At 40.5% G+C, this 22,997-nt stretch overlaps 1 protein-coding gene across 2 annotated transcripts in view; it reads left to right on the forward strand.

Annotated features, from left to right (window-relative positions):
- Window positions 1–22,997, forward strand: part of dpysl3 (dihydropyrimidinase like 3) — a 28,580-nt gene continuing 5,583 nt past the window's right edge. The window contains exons 1-11 of one of the 2 annotated variants that reach the window (XM_027010998.2): window positions 1–404; window positions 10,075–10,163; window positions 10,943–11,127; window positions 12,774–12,938; window positions 13,133–13,194; window positions 13,641–13,721; window positions 16,117–16,185; window positions 16,552–16,672; window positions 17,807–17,963; window positions 18,877–19,018; window positions 20,048–20,218. In XM_027010998.2, the coding sequence (XP_026866799.2) occupies window positions 60–404; window positions 10,075–10,163; window positions 10,943–11,127; window positions 12,774–12,938; window positions 13,133–13,194; window positions 13,641–13,721; window positions 16,117–16,185; window positions 16,552–16,672; window positions 17,807–17,963; window positions 18,877–19,018; window positions 20,048–20,218 (1,587 nt within the window). In that variant the 5' untranslated portion in view covers window positions 1–59. Of the gene's footprint in view, window positions 405–3,491; window positions 3,693–10,074; window positions 10,164–10,942; window positions 11,128–12,773; window positions 12,939–13,132; window positions 13,195–13,640; window positions 13,722–16,116; window positions 16,186–16,551; window positions 16,673–17,806; window positions 17,964–18,876; window positions 19,019–20,047; window positions 20,219–22,997 lie in introns of those variants that run through there. The other variant, XM_027010997.2, reaches the window with a different exon arrangement.

A 22,997-nucleotide genomic window follows, 5' to 3' on the forward strand; every position in this document is an offset into this window, starting at 1 on the left:
TCGCTCTGAGTCAGTCGAAGCGTTCTTTCCCTTCTCTTCCAGCCCCCTCGCTGCGCAGCATGGCTGAAGGTAGACGCACTATGAACAGGGACGATGACCTACCGGTTTATCTCGCTCGGCCGGGTACAGCCGATCAAATACCCAGGCAAAAGCACGGAGGATTATTCTGCAACGTTGAAGGAGCGTACGAGAGCAAAACCATCGACTTTGATGCTCTTAGTGTCGGTCAACGAGGCTCAAGAACTCCGAGAACGCAAAATAAAGGAGGTGTAGCGAGCGAGGCTAGGAGTCCAACCAGCGACGCCAAGTGCTCATCCCCCAACAGAGCACACGATTCAAAACAAATGAAGGAAATTAAAGACACCACTGACAAGCAGGTACCTCAAAGCGGTAACGATGTAAAGGTAAGTGAGATGTTCCTACGTACTTTCTAGCCTACTACTTTGTCCCAAAGTAGTCCTGCTAAACCTCCACACACCAGTACAACGCTTTCACAGCGAAGAGGTCGATGTTGAATTCCTGTTGAGGATATTTCTGAATTAGGGAATTCGTTCACTATTTCTATTTTTGTAAAACATTAGACCTAAGATATTGCATGTTAGCAGCTTCTTGTCTGCAGGATGTGTCCTTTAATATTATCTAAATAAATGTTTGCATGAGGAGTGGTATGTAAGATGCACTTTACATATTTTATAGAATTTATCACTTCAGGCAAGAGAGGTAAATTCTCAGTGAGTAAACCTTGACAAAAATGTAATGCTGTAGAATCTAGTATCACCTTTTACACATTTAAAGTATGCGTGAAGAGAAAGGTTAATGTGTGTCAAATGCTCCTCATGATCAGAAAATACAGACCGGCTGTGTTGTTGAACCTTGGTCTTACAGCCAAAAGGAATTTTATCAAGTCATGCTTCTACATTTTAGCATGGAAGGGCAGCTGACCGGCAATGAGAGCTTGAGGGTTTTTATTAACGTACCTAAATAAGCACATTTGTGTCATCATATGCCACAATGTCCAGTAACTGAATAAGAGTAGGTTCTACTCAAACCACCGATCTTCCTTCCCTCACATACCCCATCCAGTGCTCAAACCCCTCAATAAAGCCGCAATAAGGGAATGCAAAGCATCATAGACAAATCAAATTCAAAACTAATTTAACTCATCTTGTCATCAGTAATAATGTTTTTGTTCTTGTTATTAATGGTAATCATTTGTAGTGCACACTTATAGTTGAATAACTAATGACAAATTGATGTTTTAGTAGCTCCTGCATGTTACCTGGTAGAGTAGAAGCAGGAGGAGTAGGGTGCTAATAACACCGGGTTAATGGGTTCAATTCTCAACGTAATGCTACTACTATAATGTTACTTCCAGCTTTATCGTTTTGTAATTCTCCCACAGTGACAGACCTTTTTTAGTTGCTGCACCTAATATGCCATCCTTTTTCTCTGCCAGTTTTCCTTTATTGAATTCTTCAACAGCTGACTTCAGTTAGAGGGACAGGTAAATAACCCTCAGACCTGTTTTCAATAGTAGAACCATCACTTATTTTCAACAGAAAGACTGTTAGATGAAGTGGCTAAATGTCTGCTAATGTGTTTCTGTAGTTTTTTTTTTTTTTCAGTGACAATTTTAGAACTTTGTTAGCCTAATACATTTCACCGAAAAGACTTCAGTTCGATTGAAAATAACTGCTCAACCAAACAAGATGCTCGGCATGAGGCCTACAAGGATGAGTCACTGAATTGAGTGACATGATTGATTTACTGCTGGATTGTCCCCAGAGATGAAGCCAATGCCGCAATTAGCAAAATTCTAAGGTTAAGGAGAAATAGTTTTTTTGTGAGAAATTGACAGTATTGCTGTCCATTTAAAGTAACCTATTATAAATGACCTAGAACAACTTTTGTAGTTTGGTTCAACATTATCTTCAATGGGCAAATCGGTGCCTGGAGCAATAATCGTGAGGGGCAATCACCACTTCTCTGACAGCATAAAAAACATTTCAGTAGGAGACTGCCCTCCTGTGGCTAGACAATATCATTACAATCCAGATTACAATTGACTCGGCAAAAACAGGAGGAAAGCAGGGGTGCAATATGATAATGAAGAAATGGTCAGTGGTACAGACTCCTAAGCATCGCAATCATTTATATTGCATATTGCAATCCCCAAATATAGAGCTCAAATAAGTCTTACATTCTTTTTAGTATTACTATTAAAGAAACATATATTTCTTCAAAAGCACTAGTTATGTTTTGGGTTTTTTTTACTGTATTTACAAAGGTGATCAGTTTCATGATGGTTTAGAGTCCATACACTGTTAGTGTTTATAGCGTTTATATTTTGAAAAGAGTAATGTGAAAGACATTGTGTTTATCCTCAGTTTTACAGTTTTACCAAGTGGAATTATTTTCAAATCCTAATGTGATTTGAATTTATGAGCATTTTAGCATTTTTGCTAAAGATTACGTATAGATATTATTAGTAGCCAAACAAGGCACCGCCCCCCTGCAGCTGTTCTTCTTTGGTAATTCATGAGCTAAGGGGTGGAGTCCAGATGGTAAGACTGCCAGAGCATGGGGTATTGTTTGTGTCCCCATCACATTTGCTTGTGTGTGTTTTTTTGTGGGTTTGCAAATGAGTGTACATGGTACGTGTGTTTACACTACTGGGGTCAGCTAATGTAATCCAAGATAGGGTGGCAACACTTGGCCAGTACTTACAGTGACACATTGGCTTGTTTTGAGGTTATGAAATAACCTATCTCAGATATTAGGTATTCAAGCTGAAAGTGGGTAATATGTCTGCAGTAGAACAAGAGTAGCCTACAGAAGTGTGTGTGTGTGTGTGTGTGTGTGTGTGTGTGTGTGTGTTTGGGTCGAGGAGGCTATAAAGGAGGTGTAGACTACAGAGGCACATAGCAGGGTGGGGCTGAGCAGCTGTTCCCTGAGCCAGACTGCATCCTCTTTGTTTTCATTCACAGCCTGGATGCCTGTCTAGTCAATATTCAACAAGCTCTTTAAATTCTTTTATTTTAAAATATGTGTTTAATAAAAACGAAACAGAATATTTCTTAAATATTCTTACCTCAAATTCTATTCATGTTTTATTAGTTTTTATTAGGGTTTGCAGAACTGTCCTGTGTGTTTGTTGGCCCGTCTAAAATTCCGATTTACAGTAACGTTTGCTAGCGTTTGCCAAATGTTACGGACTTATGAACGTTGAACAAAAATCTGAACTGATTTGAAGTGGGATCCCTTAAGAGGTTGGAGATAATATAGGTATACACACACAAAAATATCCTAGAGTTAGGGAATTAGGCTTTTAATACAGCAAGCGAACAACTGTTGATGCGAAGTGCTTTAATAAAACACATTAAAAATAAAGGGAATAAAACAATAAATAAAATGAGAAAACCCGGCTAGAGCGTCCTCTTGTGGGATGAAACGCACATCACGCACATCGGGACAACGAGGGCGGAGCCCCGCAGTCTAACGTTCTCGCTGCGAATAGGCGCTCCACTCCAGTGTGCGCAGCCACAAAATATTGATCAGTTTCCCTCTTTTGCACCAGCTGCAGACTGAGCACATCGAGAAAACAGTCATCATAAATCCCTTGGAATAACGTCCACATACACGACGCATAAATCATGTCCTACCAAGGCAAAAAGAATATTCCTAAAATCACAGTAAGTAGATATCGTTTCATTGTCCAAAAACTAATCTTCGCAAGGCAGCTCTTTTGTTGTCTGGATTTTACTGAAATCCTAAACAGAGGTTCGTAAATGCGCTATGGATAAACTACGAAAAGATATCTGTCCATGGCATGCGAATGCTTTTGTTAGATTAGATTAAATCTGCCGCATGGGACAGAATGACAAGCTCCCATAGTGACAGAAGCAGAATGAGGCGTTTTCTTAAAGCTAAATTGCATTATTGTCTGTGAACATTTAATGAACTACCCTAGATGATACACTCGGTAATATATTGAGGTTTTGTTTTTACATTTGTGAATGATTAATTCCTAAATGTGCATACTTAATCGACGATTAAAGAAGGAAGGTATATCGCCTTTGTATATAGGTGCAATTAAAAAGTACATGAATAAAGTAGCCTTACGCGTTCAGAATTGATATAATATGTTCAGAGTCGATATATAAAACGGCTCCTTTATTCAAATGTCTATTCAAATAAACAGTTAGGCTGAATCTCAGTTTCTCCTGACTGCCGCAAGAGAAAAACACGCCCATAAACGTTTAGTGCTGATAACTGGCAAACGCCGGTATTTGTCTGCCACAAAGAAGCAAACGGGCGTAAACACATTGTCCGAAAATGTATGAATTAGAACCACAAAAGGACTATAAGTAAATTAATTTTTATAAGGAGGCTTGCTGTATTTATTTATTTATTTATTTATTTTTGTCCAACTGCTGTATCACGGTTCTTTGTTCTTTTCCGTACCCTGCAAATTGCTTTTAGGATGCTGGGGCGTAATCAGTGGCTAGTGCGAGGCGATGTAGTTTATAGCCTTATAGTGTTATGACATAAGTGTATATTTTAATAGCCGGCTTTGCTGTCGGGTGAGGCAGCTGTTTTTCACTTGTCCTAGTCTACAGAAGCTTGGCTTGTGTAGAGACAGAATGAGGGTCTGGTCAAATTTCTAGGTGTGGTTTGCTCTTTTCCCGTCTCTTCGCTCGCAGTAGCTCAATGTTTCGTGCGCTGCTCGTGTCATCAATAATTTTCTCCAGACATGTGGGTAGGAATGATGGGACCTACCAGACGTGGGGAAGTCTATTTGCCCAGGCTAGCAGCGCAGAAAACGGGGTTGTAGACTGCAAACCATCTGTGTAAGGGGTGCTGACGGCAAGCGAGACAGGCAGCTGTGCTCTAGCACCACCCATACCAACATTCATTCACCATGGAGACGAAAGATGAAAATAGGCGTGTGGGTGGATGCTGCCGCTGGCACCAGCGTAGCGCTATGATTTGCAGGTTTGAATGTTGATTGGAATGTCACATTTGCGCTTACTACTTATAATCTACCTGCTGTTAAATATCAACAATATTTTACTAAACTAGTTAAACTAGTTAAATTTTTTAACTAAAGACCCATTCCTGGGGTTTAATTAAGAGCGCATTAGATACTTGATCATTGGCAAGGTTTAGAGGTGATCCAGGATCAGCCTGTAAGGTCATAGCTTGATGCTTTCATACGTAAAGGTCTGCTGGACAGTTCAGAGTTATAATAACGACGATTTTAGCTACCATGGCAACCACACCGCCTTCGTTGTAGGAAACGGATATTTTGTCCCTGGTGCATAGTATCGAGCGAGTGCAATTTATTTAGATTGATAAATTATTTTGGGTCGACTGGTCTGCCGGCAAAAAAAGAAAAAAATCGCAAAGAGTTTATGAGTGTATGGTAAATATTTTGGTCACTAAGCAACAAGGTTGCAGTACTGGCTTTCATGCCGCGTTGGTTTTCTTCCATCATCCCGCCCTAACTTATGAGCAGAGCTAATAGTACCGATCTGTAATGTCCTCTTGGCTCAGAATTATGCGACCTTTTTCCGTTCCATTTGTACAAACGACACTACTGTTCCCATCTAGAACCCAAACAGAATCGGTATCAGAATTGTGCATGTTTTACATTAGGCCCGTTTCCCAAATTGTTTCAATTAGTCCAACCGCAGATGTTCAGAAGTCGGTTAAAGTTACCTTAAAGGTTTCGGGTACTCTGGATCTTCCTGTATAGTTATGTTTGTGAGCAGTGTACAAAACTCCACAGAGATTTGGGTTTGTAGTAGGACAGCTGTTTTTGGACCATTTATGTTTTTCTAAGTGTCAAAGGTCTGCAAAGCACATGAGAAATCTGATCTGAGATCAGCTTTCATCTTGCTTTCAGCTCAACAATTACCTTTGTTTCATTCTTTTAAGGTCTGTTTGACAACTTTGTGTTGAACAAATGCCAAAAATACCACTGAGATCCATTCTATGAGGACCTAAAAGCATACTTTGCCTAGCCATCAAAACAATTTCAGAACACAGTTATTTGATGTGTTTATCCAAATCAACTTACAATTATGACTGAATACAATTTGAGCAATTGAGGGTTAAGGGCCTTGCTCAGGGGCCCAACAGTGGCAACTTGGCAGTGGTGGGGCTTGAACCAGCAACCTTCCAAGTACCAAAACCACTGAGCCACCACTGCCCACAATTAGTGCAATCACAAACAAATCACAGAGCACCAATTTTTTTTTTTTCCTCTGCTATAATGAACTGTATGCATCTGAATGTGCTGAAACATAATTCACTTAGTGATGCCATTCTTTAATCTGCACTACTGTATACTGGAAGCCTTTAATTTTTAATTGTATGACAAACCTGGCGTGCAGAAAGACAATGAAAGGAATCTTTTGTCCATGTCTGAGAGCTTTCCCCCTATGCTGCCTTCCTGTTTGCCTGGTCTTCGTCAATGTGGAAAACAGACACTCTGCTTGATTTCAGTAGAAACCCTGCATAGAAGAACCCACATCCTTTATCCTCTCTTTATCATCCCTTGAGTCTCTTGTTCATCCCTCGAATATTGCATAAGCTACTAGAACATTCCAGCACACAGACAAGGGAAAATAGTATCAATTTGAATCTGTTGATTTGGGATGCTTGCAAATTCTACTGTAAGCAAACAATTATTCCCTGGTGAATGATAGCTTTCAGCTTGGTGCATGAATGTTGTGTAATGATCTGAAAAGAGTTACATGGTAACAGTTAGCAATAAATTCAAAAAGGCTTATAAAGAGAGCTGTTACTGAGGAAATGAACACATCAAATTGAGGCATGTCACCTGACCGAAAAGGTCATGATTCTGTGAGTCAGACCTGTGCTGGTCCAAAGCAATACCTCACTCTCTCTAGATCTCCCCAGCCTCATGCCAGGCATGTTCCGCAATGATCAGTCTACATTTTCTGTTGACTCTGTTTGACTCTTCTGGGAGACTGACTTGCACTCTTATCCAGTGCCCAGCAATGTGAATGTCAGTTGTGATGTCCTGTCACAAACTTACTGACATTCATACTAGAAAAAATGCTGAAATGTTAGGTCCCTATAAGTGTTTTAAGAACTAGAACTTCAAACGTAGGTAAGTCTCACCCAGTTGTGTCCACTGTGTTTTCTGCAGAGATGTCTGGATATAAGGCATTTTCACTAGGGAACTGACAAGAGGCAGATTGAGTGTAGTGTACACACCATGCATGAAGGAAACAGGCCATTGTATCTCTGGTATTATTTAATTATAGCTTATTTAGCAATTAAAACATGTTCCCCTCCTTCATATATGATTCAATTGTGAGGGCTATGCATGTCCAAAATGATGAGGTCACCTTAGTCATATGCAGGGAAATATGTGGCAATTAGGGTTGATGATGAAATAATGTCCATGACAAACATAGTTATCACACTGTATGGCAGTAAATGGATATGATTACTAACAATTATAGAACAGCCATCCCTTATTACATAGCTCAACAACATAATTAAGTTACTGTTTATATATAAAGAGACTTATGCAGCTTAACCTCTACACGTGGAGTGGGTAAAGGAGATGTAAACTTCACATTGTCCAAACCTGATGTTCTTAAGCATTTCCTGATATACAAAGTAAGAGACACGTGGCTTTCCATTGACTTTTATTGTATAGCATCAGTCTCTGGCTACTAAATTGTGGCGAACCTTAAAGGCTGTGGTTTTAAAGAGTAATGGAATACATATACAATATTGGGGTTTCAAATATTTGCTCATGTCAGGTCAGCACCTCATTGATCATTGGCTCTGTCTTCACTTAGATGAAGCATCTTTGGTGCTGCCTTGACTTGTCAGTTTGTTTGTTTTAGCATAACACAACTGATCGAAACATATTAGATGAGTAATATGATTGAGAATTAACACTTTACGTTTGCATATAGTGCTTATGACTGTGAGGCATTTGGGCATGCCCCCATGTGCTACACTTTGTGTCAGTGTTCTAACAAGCAGACAGGAATTTGTTGAGACAATTATTGTGATGCCAGTTAATGTCCTCTTATAGTAATGTCCAACAAATGGGGTCTGAAAAACAAAAGCAGTTATGTCTAAAAATGGCAAAACTGGCTAATATTTTAATTATGCAGTCATGTTTTATTGCTGTATGAAATATCTTTTCAGATGGAAAAATAACTAATGTCTCCAATGATGAACAAAAATAGTTTGTACCAGTGAGCCTGAGCTAATTACATACACAATTCAAAAGCCCTGTAGGTTGGAAACCTCAGTAACTCCACCTCTACTTGTGTGAGAGTGTGAAAGCCAACCTCGCTGCATTTCGCTAATGTTTTGAAATGCAACTGTGATTAAACTGTAGTGTCTAACAAACGTGACCCCTATTCATTAAGTATTATAATTCACAATGTGTATCATACAAGGGGGCAGAATATAATTAGTCCACTGATAGCAAGGATGTCCCTAATCATACTTTAACCCAAGCAGTAGTGCCTAAGTACTCTATTTGGCAGTAATGAAAGTTATTGATCCAGGCCCCTGTTCCTCTGCTACTGCCCCTGCCCCTGCAGGTTAGAGAAGATGGCCCAGGTTTTATGGACCTGCATTACTGCTGCTTCACAAATAGGACTAGTGGCACACATGCTCAACCGCCTGGTGCTGCAAAACCGTGGCAACACCCTGCCTTTCAGCCTGTGACATCACTGAATAATTGAGCAATGGCCTCAGTGATCCATGTGGGTGTGTTGTGGTGGTCTCATTATGTTGTGTGTACTGCACATTACCATATGCTGTAAATGCACTACAGATTATTTATACTTATTTTAAATATGCTAAAAGTATATTAATTTTATCATATAATTTTAAGCAAACTTTGATCACACTTCAAAAAATTGTATCGGCCAGAGCAGGATGCCCCCCTCCTCTTTGAGTCTTGGTTCCTCTCAAGGTTTCTTCCTCATGCTCTAGGGAGTTTTTCTTGCCACTGTAGCCCTTGGCTTGCTCACTGGGGACTTGGACTTAGACATTTGTAAAACTGATTTGTGACAACATCTGTTGTAAAAAGCACTATATAAATAAATTTGATTTTATTTAAACTTCTTGATCTGCTGATTCTGCTGTTCTTCCTCTTTAGTGCTCAATGAATGCAACTTACATACTTTACAATGTTAGATTAAAATGTTACTGCATTACAAAGAGTATAGGCCATAAAGTCTGTGTTTGTAGTGCAAAAGACAGTAGTACAGATGGTTCAAGATAAGATGTTCAGTGCTTTTCCATACAACTGTTCGCAACTCTCTTAAATTAAACCAGTAGTGTGTGTAGAGAGTTTACGTTTAATTCCTAAACATCTCTTGACTGCTAGGAGGCTAAAAAAAACCAAAACAATTGTTTTTTTTACCATATCCCAAAGGAGTCTACACAGATTCAGACACAGTGTGTGTTGGATGTGAGTTGTTCAAGGATTCTTTGGCCCTCTTTCATCCCGCTGAGTCATTGTAACATTCTGTCTGTCTGCCAAGAATGTAGCCCTTGTGATTCAGTGCCCCTGTATTTCCGTACAAAAAAAAACAAAAAAACACTCCTGCTTTCTGCAGGCCTGAGATAGTGTATCTGATAGGGCTATGTTAGCCACAAGCTAGCGGCTTGACGGTGCACTGACGGTGCCAGTGACTCAATGTTACAATGTTTCACTTAGCCAGGTATGCTGCCACTAATTACGGGAGACATTTTGTCATTGAACTAGCTCCTTGGACATGAAGCTCTCATAGCTGACAAATGTGGGCTATTGGAGAGACTGATATAGTTCATGTTTATTCATATCAGTTAGTCCTGTGTCTTAAATGATATTGCATACAGAAAGCATTTGTTTTTCTTCTTCAGCTGTTGGCTGTTATTTTTCAGGAAGAGCAGTAGGAAAGTTCCCAAATACGTGTCCAAGACTGTCACATGTGATTGCCTCATATGTTTCCCCCCCCCCTCTCTTTTTCACTCTCTCCCTCCCTCTCTCCACCCTATCTTGCTCACCCGTGTTTTCAGAGCGACCGGCTTCTAATTAAGGGAGGCAGGATTGTGAACGATGACCAGTCTTTCTATGCTGATATCTACATGGAGGATGGCCTCATTAAGTAAGATAAATACCAGAGTGCACACACTCCAGAACACCCCCCCCACACACACACACACAGATACAAGCACACACTTCCTGGGACACAAATCTAGGCTCTTCGCTCCAGCCCTAGTTTGAGCATCCTCCCCTGTGGGCTCTGTACAAACACAGTGCTTGCATTCTTCAGTCCTATTCCAAGCTCACTCCTGGCCTTCTGCTCCCTTTCTCAACACTTAGCTGAGCATAGTTTCCTTCTTTACCCCCAAAGCTCTGGTGCAGTTCTGTTCGGTTTTTTTTGTTTGTTTTTTTTTATCCAAGAATGAAATAATTAGTGATTTGCAATGTAAGAAACTCACTCCTATTAAAAACCTATACATGCCTATATGATCTGCACCTATTGTACTAAGCGATTACAAATCATTTAGATTGAATTTATATTATAGCCTTTTCACCCAGCTCATGCTGATTATTGGTCATGGTGAATAATCCTCTAGCATTGAAATACATTTGTATTTAGTCACAGTATCATAGCAAACAAATACTTTAGTTACATTACCAACCCAGGTAACAGTTTACATAGACATTACCTTATGTTGCACGGCAATGTGTATATCATAGTCATTTCATTTTTGCTATTTTGTTGCCTGCAATGATGTTTTCTGTTTTCCTGAAGTACAGTTCAACTGTGAGTCCTGTTGTGTGTGAAATACTGAAGCTGTCATTGTTAATAGTGTGACAAATATAGCCCATGTTTGAGCAGTCCCCTTCCCTAAGGTCCTATCTCCTCCTGATCAACAGACAAATTGGGGATAACCTGATAGTCCCAGGAGGGGTAAAGACGATTGAGGCAAATGGGAAGATGGTCATCCCTGGGGGGATTGACATCCACACCCACTTCCAGATGCCTTATCGGGGCACCACCACTGTGGACGACTTCACGCAGGGCACCAAGGCAGCCCTGGCAGGGGGAACCACCATGATTGGTAAGAGGATATATGAGGGGAAAAAAACAGTATAAACAAGTGGTGAAACTAGGATGAAATGATTGAATAGGGTCATATCTTTTAACTTCTGGAGGCTTTTAAATGGTTTACCACTGTAACTGAAAGGCTTTTAATGGGTTTAAATTCCTGTATGAATTTAGAAGTTCTTGCAGTCACACACTGGCAGTTGCAGTCAAACACTAGTACTAGTACTGTTTGTTCTAAAGCAGTCAGTGACTGTTTACAGAAGTCTTTCCAGATCGGCTAAGTGGGCTGGTTAGTCTCTTTTCAAACTCGAGTTGTGCACTGTGGCACATGAGGTTCATCCTTGATTTAAATAGGCAACCAGGAAGGTCAAAATGTGACTCAAGGTGACAAGCCAAGCTAAGACTGCCAGGGATCACTCACTGGCAGGGAGCTATATGGCTGCGTAGGGAGTGCTTACTATGATAATGTAGTCTTAAATGACACAAAGCAGGCAGTGGTCCAGCAGACCACACAATGCTCAAGTGAGGGCCTGGGGAGGCCCACTGTGAAACACTAGTCCCGTGGAACCCCAGAAGCACTATAAGAGTTGCCACAAACCATAGAAACAGAAGCAGCAGCTTCTGTCTCTCAGCTCTCTCTCTCTCTCTCTCTCTCTCTCTCTCTCTCTCTCTCTTTTCACTATATCGCTGTTATGCTGGACCATTGACTACTTAATACACTCAAGGAAAGTTAGTTCTGTTATTCTGCTGTATGTCTGTCTCTGTTTTGCACTGTAGTGTTCCTGGAGTTAATGAATGCTAAATGACATTGAGAGATGTCTAGAGTGGATTAAACTAAAGTAGTGCACAGACACATTTCTGCGTAAGACTGGGAAGCTCTTAGCTGGATTAGGTTTTGCTTGATGGAAGTCTTTCCAGATTCAGTTGCAATGAAGGTGAGTTTAAGAGAAGCTTAGAAGTCTTAGTCTGAAGGACCATGGGCCTCTCTTTTCCAGTTGGCATAGGATGTGCACTAGCTGGTTGAGCTTCTTGTAATGAGTGCTATACGCAGAAACATCAGTAAACTAAGGAAACATCTTAAAGGAATAGTGTTTCTCCCCCCCCCCCCCCCCCCCCCCCAAAAAAAAAAGATCAGCATTGACTTTAATGGAATCACCTTGTAGTGTATACTTACAGGCAGGGGATCAGTTAGCCCTAACTATAAAATGCACCTATAAGGCACAATTACTTAATAAATGGCCAGGGAATGTGGGTAGAGCATTTGTGCTTGTAGCATGATCTCATTAGCATAATACTAAGTGTAAACCACTAGATTTCATGCATTCTTAACAGCATTATCACATTCCATTAAAAAAAGAAACAAGCAGCTCACTCAGTGTGGTTTGGATTCTGAATCCAAACCACACTGAGTGTGCTGCTACCACACTGAGTGAGCTGCTTGTTTCTTTTTTTGCTACAAGCACAAAGCCTCTGCCTACATTCACTGGCCATTTATTATGACCACTGGTAACCTTAGAAGCCAGTGCTCATGTGCTTGTCGGCCCGTTTGTCCATTAGCATGGCCTTTTGGCTAAATTGTTGTTAGCCAGACTGAGGATCAGTGGCAGAATTCATGACCTCCCTCCCTCTCTCTCTTCTGCCGGCATTCTCCGTCTACAGTCGACCACGTGATCCCTGACCCTGGCTGCAGCCTGGTGGAGGCCTTTGAACGCTGGAGGGAGTGGGCAGATGATAAAGCATGCTGCGACTACTCGCTCCATGTAGACATCACACACTGGAACGACAGTGTCAAGCAGGAAGTGGAGGTCCTGCTCAAGGAAAAAGGTGAAAATTTGGTAGGGGTGAGGGTGGGGGCCATGTTCTATATATAATATTGTTATTTTTAATGCTAGTATTCTTAGATGAAAATGTACTGAACCAGTAAGGTGGACAGTACAGGGTGTGTCGTGTAAGCTGTTTTTTGTCATCTTCTTCCTCATTTCTATTTTTTCCTTCTCATTCTGTCTGTCTCTGTCCAGGAGTCAACTCCTATCAGGTCTACATGGCTTACAAAGATCTTTATCAGATGAGCAACAGTGAGGTAAATCACCAAGAAACCACAGGAATGGGAACTGTTATGGTCAAAAAAGTCTCCAACGAAAATAATGCAGCATAAACCTGTCTCAAACATGTAAAGTACATAAAAACGCTTCAACATGAAGTTTTTGAGTGAAAAACTTGGTAGTGTTTGTGCAGATGTCATTGCTCCGCTTTCCTAGCAGCATGGACAAACTGTTTTTGCCACATCTGGTGAATGCCTAGTGATTCATGCTGGTTAATGTGTTCTCATTCTCTACTGAGATGTGTGTATATTGTAGGGAAGAAATGTGAGGATTACATCATGTAAATCTTTGCCTATTCTAGTGTGTGTGTGTGTGTGCTTTGCCTGAGTGTTGATTTCTTGTGTGATTGCGTGGGAAGGTGTGTATCTATAAGGGAGGCCAAGAAAGGGAAGGGTCTTAAGTTTTTTTTTTTTTTTTCATCCAGCTCTATGAGATCTTCACTTTCCTCGGAGAACTTGGAGGCATTGTGCAGGTCCACGCAGAAAATGGAGAGATTATTGCTGAGGTATGGGCAGACGAGTGCACATACTCACCAACACAAATGTCATACTTTAGCACTCAGTCAAGCCTGTCCTATATTTCATAGCTAGACAAAAGAAAAAGATTCACACTTCAAATAAAGTAGAGGAAGTGTGCTTTTGAGAAGTTGCTTGAAATATTTTTCTTTGGTCCTTTATTCAGATGCCAGCATAGTAACCATAAATTTATTTTTGCTTTCTGTTTTTTCCTTGACTCTGTTGTTGATGAGAGGAAAAATGTCCTAAATATCTGAACTTTTTAATATATGTTTTGTCTGTGGGTGAGCCCAGGATATTTCAGGGAAGTCTTCTTGTATAGCTTATGGACTCAGGGTGGTGTAAATTGGTTGGTGTAAATTAATCTATTGGCGTTGGTCTTATTCATGTCTGGACATTCACTGGATGGTCTTATTCATGTCTGGAACATGTCTAAACATTGACTGAATGGTCTTATTCATGTCTGGACATTGAATGGATGGAATTATTCATGTCTGGACCATGTCTGGACATTGGCTGAATGGTCATATTCATGTCTGAACATTGACTGGCCATTAACTGGGTGGTCTTATTCATGTCTGGACATTGACTGAATGGTCTTATTCATGTCTGAACTTTGACTGGACATTGACTGAATGGTCTTATTCATATCTGGGCATTGACTGAATGGTGTTATTTATGCCAAGTTAAGGTTGCCTACCATTCCTTTTTACCCCAAATGGCATGGAAGGGTTTAATTACCATTAAATACTACTGGATTAAAAGTGTAGTTGAAATTATCTTCACCTCTTCTGTCTATAAGACCGTATCTGTTGTTGATAAGAGGAAAAATGTCCTAAACGTCTGAATTTTTTAATATATGTTTTGTCTGTAGGTGAGGCCAGGATATTTCAGGGAAGTCTTCTTGTATAGCTTATGGACTCAGGGTTTTTGGTGGTGTAAATTAATCTATTGGTGTTGGTCTTATTCGTGTCTGGACATTCACTGGATGGTCTTATTCATGTCTAGAACATGTCTGGACATTGACTGAATGGTCTTATTCATGTCTGGACATTGAATGGATGGAATTATTCATGTCTGAACCATGTCTGGACATTGACTGAATGGTCATATTCATGTCTGAACATTGACTGGCCATTAACTGGGTGGTCTTATTCATGTCTGGACATTGACTGGACATTAACCGGATGGTGTTATTCATGTGTGGACATTGACTGGGTGGTCTTATTCATGTCTGGACATTGACTGGACATTGACTGAATGGTCTTATTCATGTCTGGACATTGACTGAATGGTCTTATTCATGTCTGGACATTGAATGGATAGAATTATTCATGTCTGAACATTGACTGGCCATTGACTGAATGGACATATTCATGTCTGGACATTGACTGGCCATTAACTGGGTGGTCTTATTCATGTCTGGACATTGACTGAATGGTCTTGTTCATGTCTGAACATTGACTGGACATTGACTGAATGGTCTTATTCATGTCTGGACATTGACTGAATGGTCTTATTCATGTCTGAACATTGACTGGACATTGACTGAATGGTCTTATTCATGTCTGGACATTGACTGAATGGTCTTATTCATGCCAGGTGAAGGTTGCCTAGTATTCCTTTTTACCCCAAATGGCATGAAAGGGTTTAATTACCATTAAATACTACTGGACTAAAAGTGTAGTTGAAATGATCTTCACCACTTCTGTCTATACGACCTTATGTCCACTTAAGACCTTAAGACCACTTATGTGTTCTTGATATGTGCAACAGTTGGTCCTCATAACTGAAAGTATTCCTTTTGTTATCCACTATTCTAGTGTTCTGGGTTCAGACAGATCTTTTGCTATTCCTAAGATCATCAGTATGCACTGGACCTTTAACAATGTATCAATCAGTTTTCCAACAGGACTCAACATACTTAATGTTGTAGTGTTAACCTCAAATTTAAGCTAATGGGGTTTTCTTTAACTTAGTCTTTTTTTCATTCATTTTTCTTTCACATGTAATGTGCTGGAATACACAGCCAGAGCAAAAAATGTTGTCACACAATTGCATTCACATCGCACAGCCCCACGATTTCAAAAGACTCTGAAAAAGGGCTTAAACTTGTGGTGCTTTAATGTGCCATGTACTGCATAATGAACACACACATAATAAAGAAAGCATCTAAATGACAAGGAAGTTTACAGTAAATGAAGAGACCAGGGTGTGTCTATGGTTCCACACAAGTCTGTAGCACTGATTCGGGGTCTGTTTGGGTACTGAGCCCCTGGGTATATATTGTGTATGTGCAGAGGTGAAGGTCCTCAGCTCTAGGCTCCACTGTGAATAGTCACGTGTGTTCCTGTGCTCTATAAAACGGACTGACTGTACCTACAGGAGCAGGCCCGCATGCTGGGCATGGGCATCACTGGACCAGAGGGGCACGTTCTCAGCCGACCAGAAGAGGTAAATGTTTGGAATACATGTAGCAGCATGCACAGACTCAAAATAACGTCTAGCCATTATGGCACAGTGCGGCCCATTACGCTTGGTTTAAGGTCTTGTGTGAAGAGTTACACATACCAAATGATGAGATCCCATTAAACGGGCCACATCAAATGCAGAGATCGACTGTCTAAATTATAGGTGGATTACTATAATTAAGAGAACATATTTGTATGTAACTATGTTTGTTGTTTGCTGTGCAAGATATAAATAGCCAGCTATAAGAATGTTTGCCTAATTCACTCCATTTCCTACATGACACCAAGAAAATCTGAACATATATATGTGTGCGTGTGTGTGTGTGTGTGTGTGTGCGCGTGTGTGTAGTTGGAAGCTGAAGCGGTGTTCCGGGCCGTTACCATTGCCAGCCAGACCAACTGTCCCCTCTATGTGACCCGTGTAATGAGCAAAAGCGCAGCTGACATCATTTCACAGGCCAGAAAAAAAGGTACCATAAACATCACCATGTAGGCATATTAGTATATAGCCACCGATGTTCCAAGTTTAGCCCTCTGTGATAGACATTATACATTTCTTTGAGGTGCATACTGATGCAAGGCCTTATCAGACTAGGGACACAAGCTTGTCTTTAATAATAGCAATCTGTCTAACAGTAGTGGCTGCCATGATTTCTAGAACTATATCTAGAGTGTAATGCACTGCATAATCAAAGTAAACTAAATGTTCATTACTTCTGCTTTAAGGAGCAAATAAAAATAGACTGATAAAGTGTTGCACTAAAGTCAAGGCAAGAACACTTGGCATAACTACTTGGATAAATACACAACATGCACCACTGCTGTTGTCAGCACTAAGCTGCGGTCCACCTCCAAAGCTCTAAAACATGCCCAAAGGCAGAGTGTTGCAAAACCAGGTCATATGCACAGTGACTGTGCATAAGGGTGTGTTAAAGTAGATGACAAACCACAAAAAAATCCTGCAGCAATGTGGATGTCTATATGTTTTTTAAAACTGCAACCCTGTGCTTTGCTTAAAGGTTGGAAAAACTACATTATATCCTAGCATGAAGCTATACATTTATTTAAGCTCTCCAGCTGTGATGAAGATTTACCAGGCAGTTATAGACGGAAAAGAGAAAGACCTTTTTCAGAGGAATCCATCAACAATGATGCGATGTATCATCCAGCTAGCTTCAGAAACCCATCTGCCATTCATGAGGGGTTTATGAGCTTAAGCTGATTCAGTCTGGATGGTAGAATGATATATATGCTCAAAGTAGAAGCAGTGGATGAGTGATTGATATAGTGACACCTTTTTCACCACCATATGTTGTACCCAAATCTCAGACTCAGACAAATTTGTCAGTGGAGACCTGATTTGCAAGCCAGACCATTAGCCTAACCAGCCGTGTGCTTCACCAGACACTGTAACTGCAGCTGAAAATCTGCTATCTTGATTAGCCTTCCACTAAGAGGTTCCTTGTGTGTTTACATTTGTGTGAAACTTTGTTACTCACCAGATACATTTGTTTGACAAAACACTCAGCATTGCATGCCAATGTCAATATTTTCTAAGCCAAGACAGCTAGACATGCTAATTTGCTTTTGGACTTCATTCACAGGTAATGTGGTGTTTGGTGAGCCAATCACAGCTAGCCTGGGTACAGACGGGACTCACTACTGGAGCAAGAATTGGGCCAAGGCTGCCTCTTATGTGACTTCCCCACCTCTCAGTCCAGACCCCACCACTCCGGACTACCTGAACACTCTATTGGCCAGGTGAAAGGAATCAGCCAAGTACATGAAACTAAATTTCACATGAGTCGCAAAATGTAAAGTAGCCAGCAACTTGCAAGAAACTCAGCTGCAAAAGTTGCATCCATCTCAACATGTTTCATGAAGCAACCAATCAAAACACTAATATTGCATCACATGATTATGTCGAATGACATTATTTCAAACAAATGATTTTACCAGATATAAATACAATCATTTTGATTGACTTTAAGCAAGTTTGCTAGGTTTTCACCATGTTATATGTGCATGTCATTAGTTATGTCAAGACATATCCACTGTAAGAACATCATTATGTAATGTGTGCTATCCAGAATTCAAACAGAAAAGTCAAGTTAGATGTAATTAAAAAGGGACTGAGAAATAAACCTTCAGCTCTTGATTTTGTCTGTTCTCTAGATGAGCCTTTTAATCAAAGCATAGCAGTCTGACTTTTTGCCAAGTCTCCAATAGAGCATAGATCACAGCTACAAGAGAAAATACCGCTGCTACCTTATGTGCAGCTGCACAGGGGCAAGATCATTGCCAGTGTGGGTATAGGAGAAATGCACTGCTTCTCATACTGAATGTACTTGGAAAGTCCCATGGTTAAAGCCAAAAATAATACAGAGGCTTGGATGTACAGTGGCTTTTAAAGTGGTTTTCCTGTGTTTCAGGAAGGCCACTGTCATAGCTACAATAGTGGTCAATTATATCCTTAGTTTTTAACCCATTCCCTGCCAGCAATGCTCAAATTCCAGCCTAGCTCATAGGAATGCTGAGAATTTGGGAGAGAACATATGCCTTATATAGCATGACGATGGAATACTGCAGTGCTGAATGTCACCAAGAGTCTAGTTTGAGCATAGTTTTGATCTCAGGGTGTTAAAAAAATATCTGCTCTGTCGCCTCTGCCCAGTGGTGATCTGAATGTGACCGGCAGTGCCCATTGCACATTCAGCGTGGCTCAGAAGGCCATTGGGAAGGATGATTTCACCCAGATCCCTGAAGGAGTGAATGGAGTAGAGGAGAGAATGTCTCTCATCTGGGACAAAGCTGTGGTGAGGCCCTTATGCGGATTTTTAACTACAACTATCACTCTTCTGTTCTGTTAATACTAACACCACTTTGTGACTAGTTTTGCTCCAGCTCTATCTGTTTGTTTGTTCATTTATTTAACAAAACATTGCGGTAACGGGAATGTGTGAGCCATATTCATCTTGAAAGGGGATTTGTATGGGTGTCTCTTTTTTTACGTTTTCTTGGAAGCCCTGTGCTCTGTGCTTTTTCTAATCCCAACTCTGTGCTTTTTTTTCACACAGTTGGAATTATGTCATCTGGTTAGATGCACATTGTGTGTGAGGGGAGTGGTTGTGTGAGAGAGAGAGAATGAGAGTTTGAAGCCTTTTGCAGCTAGAGTGTCACGGAACGCTCGCCTCCCGCGAGTCACATGGTTTGGCCCGCCACGTGCAGTGGGAGGATCTTTGTTTGTGGCCACGCCTGCACATACCTGTATCTCGTTTTGTCTATGTGTATTTAAACCTGCATCAGTGTGTGCAGTGTCCTTGGTCACTGGTGATGTTAGCGTTGTCGTTGTACGTTCCACTCGTCATTGTTACATGTATTCATGTTTATCGTTTTTGTTCCGTGTTAAAGGTTTCGTGTTCATGTTCATTTCTTGTGTTATATGTGAGTGCCATTGTCTTTATGGAAACAATAAATGTTCGTCTACGTCGCTGGAGCCTGTGCGTCCTGCCCCTCACCCTTTGGCACTCGGGCCACACACGTTACACAGAGCATATGCTTTCGAAATAATACCACTAGAGTAGAAACCCTTACATTAATGGACAGTTATAAATTGCTAGTGAGAAACAGTGAAAAGATAGTAGTTTAGCAGTTATTGTTTAATTGTATGTTAATGGTTTTTTTTTTTGGTTTTTTTTTATGAGTCACTGTTCTCTAGGAATAATTTGCAACTGCAGTACAGAAGTGCATGAAACATTACAATTTTCAACATACTTGATTTTGTATGTTCAGTTTTGTTGATGATGGAAAAATTTTTTCTTTTCAAATTTTCTTTTCTTCCTCAGGTTACCGGTAAAATGGATGAGAACATGTTTGTGGCTGTGACGAGCACCAACGCAGCTAAGATCCTGAACCTATACCCACGCAAGGGCCGGATAGCCATTGGCTCTGACAGTGACCTGGTCATCTGGGATCCAGATGTAGTCAGAACCATCACAGCGAAAACACACAACTCTGTAAGACAACAGGATGCCTACAAGATATATTGCAATTTTCTGTGCCAATTGCCTTTGGAAGAGACAGGAAAGACCAGACATAGCCAGAAGAAACAGTGAGCATTCTAGCAAGAGAGTGAGAGAAGTAGTGAAGCAGACCTGGCATGCTTCCACTGACCTCTGGTTCCTCTGGGCGGAGATGGAGGTCTCCGTGGAGGGTTGGTATTAAAGTGTGTGATGGATACACTTCATCCTCATAAAGAGCACTCCTGACTGCTTGCAATGGCAGAGAAATGGAGGTATCCAATAAAAAAACCTGCACTCCAGTCTTACTTTGTCAGGCCAGTTGGATTTCTTTCCCTCATCATGATGTCTTATGAGGATTTTATTGAGCACCTGCAGTTATGTTGTATTTTAAAAGTGATAGCGATCAGTTTGAACTGTGCACTGAAAGTTGGTCAAAGAAAAAAGAGATTTGTGGCAGGGGATGAAATTTTAGAAGAATATCTGCCAGCTCTATCACACATGTTAAATAGTACCAGTGGAATTGAGAAGGGCAAAGGAATCTCCATTGGATTTGTCACACATGGGAATGGAGGGACAGACAATGCTCTCTTTTAAAAGATATAAACAAGAATTTTCTGAACCTTCACACTGCTTGTGTAGTTACACATGAGGACTTGGCTATGACATCATCCTTGGCAGGGTTTGCTTTTTTTTGTCATCTCCTGTTGTCTCCATACAAGAGTGTCGTGAGCAAAATACTTCACAGACAATAACAGGACATAGGCGCTTTCGAATTTCCATGGCCTTTTCATGGTGAAAAATGTAGAAGTAGTGGAAAGAGGATTGGAGAGAGAGAGCTGGACAGGGAAAAACTTGAGCAGAATTGTAAGAGGGATAAAGTGGATTAAAAAAAAACTTACTTGAAAGATCAACTTGTTTATGTCAGCATTTGTACATGTGAGAAGGAGAGAGATGGAACAGCAACAGAGAAAAAGAAAAAAGAGAAAGATAAAGAACAGGGAGGGTGAGAGATGGTGGAATGTTTTTACCGTCCCTGGATCTGGCTGGGTAATGTCAGCTGCTGGGATTTCTATGTCCAGAGAACAACTGTGAGAAACAGGATAGATGGATGGTGTGGAACAGATTAATAAAGGCGGGAAGGGTGTCCAGGATAAGTGCTGTCGCTCTGTTTTCTTCTCTCTTTTCTCCTCACATGCTGTTAATTAGAGCGCAGCCATGGTCTCATTCCCAAGCCACTCACTTCTTTCCTCTCTGTTTCTTTCCTCCATTTTCTCTTTGACCTCAAAAAAAAAAAGTTCAGAGCCAAGATCTACTTAATGCAGAAAAAATAAACACCAAGCATTTTATGAGTACATTAATAAAGAAGAATTAGACTGCTGTTTGTCTTCAGAGCAACTTTAGTTCTTTTTTTTGCTGTATGTACAGAGGATATTCCAACAGATCCATGTGCGAAATTGCTCAAGAGTAACTGATACACTCTCATGTTGCTCCACAAAGTTGTAGTAGAACATCCATGTAATTAAAGACAGTTCATACTACAATGTTGTGCTTATTACACTTGTATCAGCTTAGTGGCAAATCTATCATGAATATTTAGTTTTAAATTTACAGTTTGCTGTTTTGGTACCTAGCACACTTTGATATGGGAGCCCAAAAATTTACTTTAAGAATCAGTAGTATTGTTTTTAAATGTGGAATATTCACTATTGGCAAATTTTATATTGTGTTTAAATTATTTTTTAGCCCACTTTTAAGTTATATGGTCTTCAAAATATGACCCCCTTTTTGCATTGTGCCCAATATATGCATACAGCATATCTTAAAAGTCCCCAAAATTCAATTTACCAGAATTTGGCTGGAGATTGAGGGGAAATTGCACTACTTAATTTCAGCTATGACCATATTTGTTCCAGGACCTCAAAGTTGGTGAGATCTTTTGTTACAATTTGCAGCACATATGTTGCAATGGTGTGTACTTCAAGAATACAGTTAGTGTTAGATGAATTTGTTGTGCATGTCCTGTTGGGTTACCCCCTAATGTATCTGACATGTGTTGCAGAGAGTATGTATGTGCATGTGAATGTTTCACAGCATCTGTTCATCATTTGTGTCAGGTGTAAATTCCACAGATGAGGTCAGTCCCAAAGGAGCAATGGAAAATACTGCGAACTCGTGTTTCTGAAGAGGCTGACTTTGTTCAAAAGTGTCTTGCTGCCAGTGTAGACCACTGTAAGCTTCATGACATACTGCTCTGGCTGGAGTTCTGGGAGGTTTCTCCTTCAGACTACATGGTGTGGAATATAGGAGTCACTGAGAAAAGGAGGGGTGTAAGAATTAGACATATCATGAGCCTAGTGGTGAATGGGGAATACATTAGTTAGGAGGGAAGACTTTCAGCATGGTCTTTCTGCCAAACATCAGACATTTATCACACATTACCTACAGAACAACTTATATATTTTACATTATGATGCTCTGTGAGGCCCCTGGGAATCAAACTCATGACCTTAGCAGAGCTAGCACCTTGCCTTACCTGCTCTATTAGCTATTGCATCCCTCCAGTTTGTAGTAATATAGTGATGACATAGCCTGGTTAGCCTTTTCAGCTGCTTTGCTAAAGTCATGCTAAACTTAAAAGAAGAGGAAGGGTGTGGCCAGGAAAGGGCTGTAAGTGTCAATGAACGTAGAAGTGTAGGCATGCTCCTGTTCCTTTATTTTACCATCTAATCACTTTTTTGTGCTTGATTTCCACAAAAAGCAATTAACCATTCAA

This window comes from Electrophorus electricus, chromosome 6, assembly GCF_013358815.1.
Source record: "Electrophorus electricus isolate fEleEle1 chromosome 6, fEleEle1.pri, whole genome shotgun sequence".
Lineage (NCBI taxonomy): Eukaryota > Metazoa > Chordata > Actinopteri > Gymnotiformes > Gymnotidae > Electrophorus > Electrophorus electricus.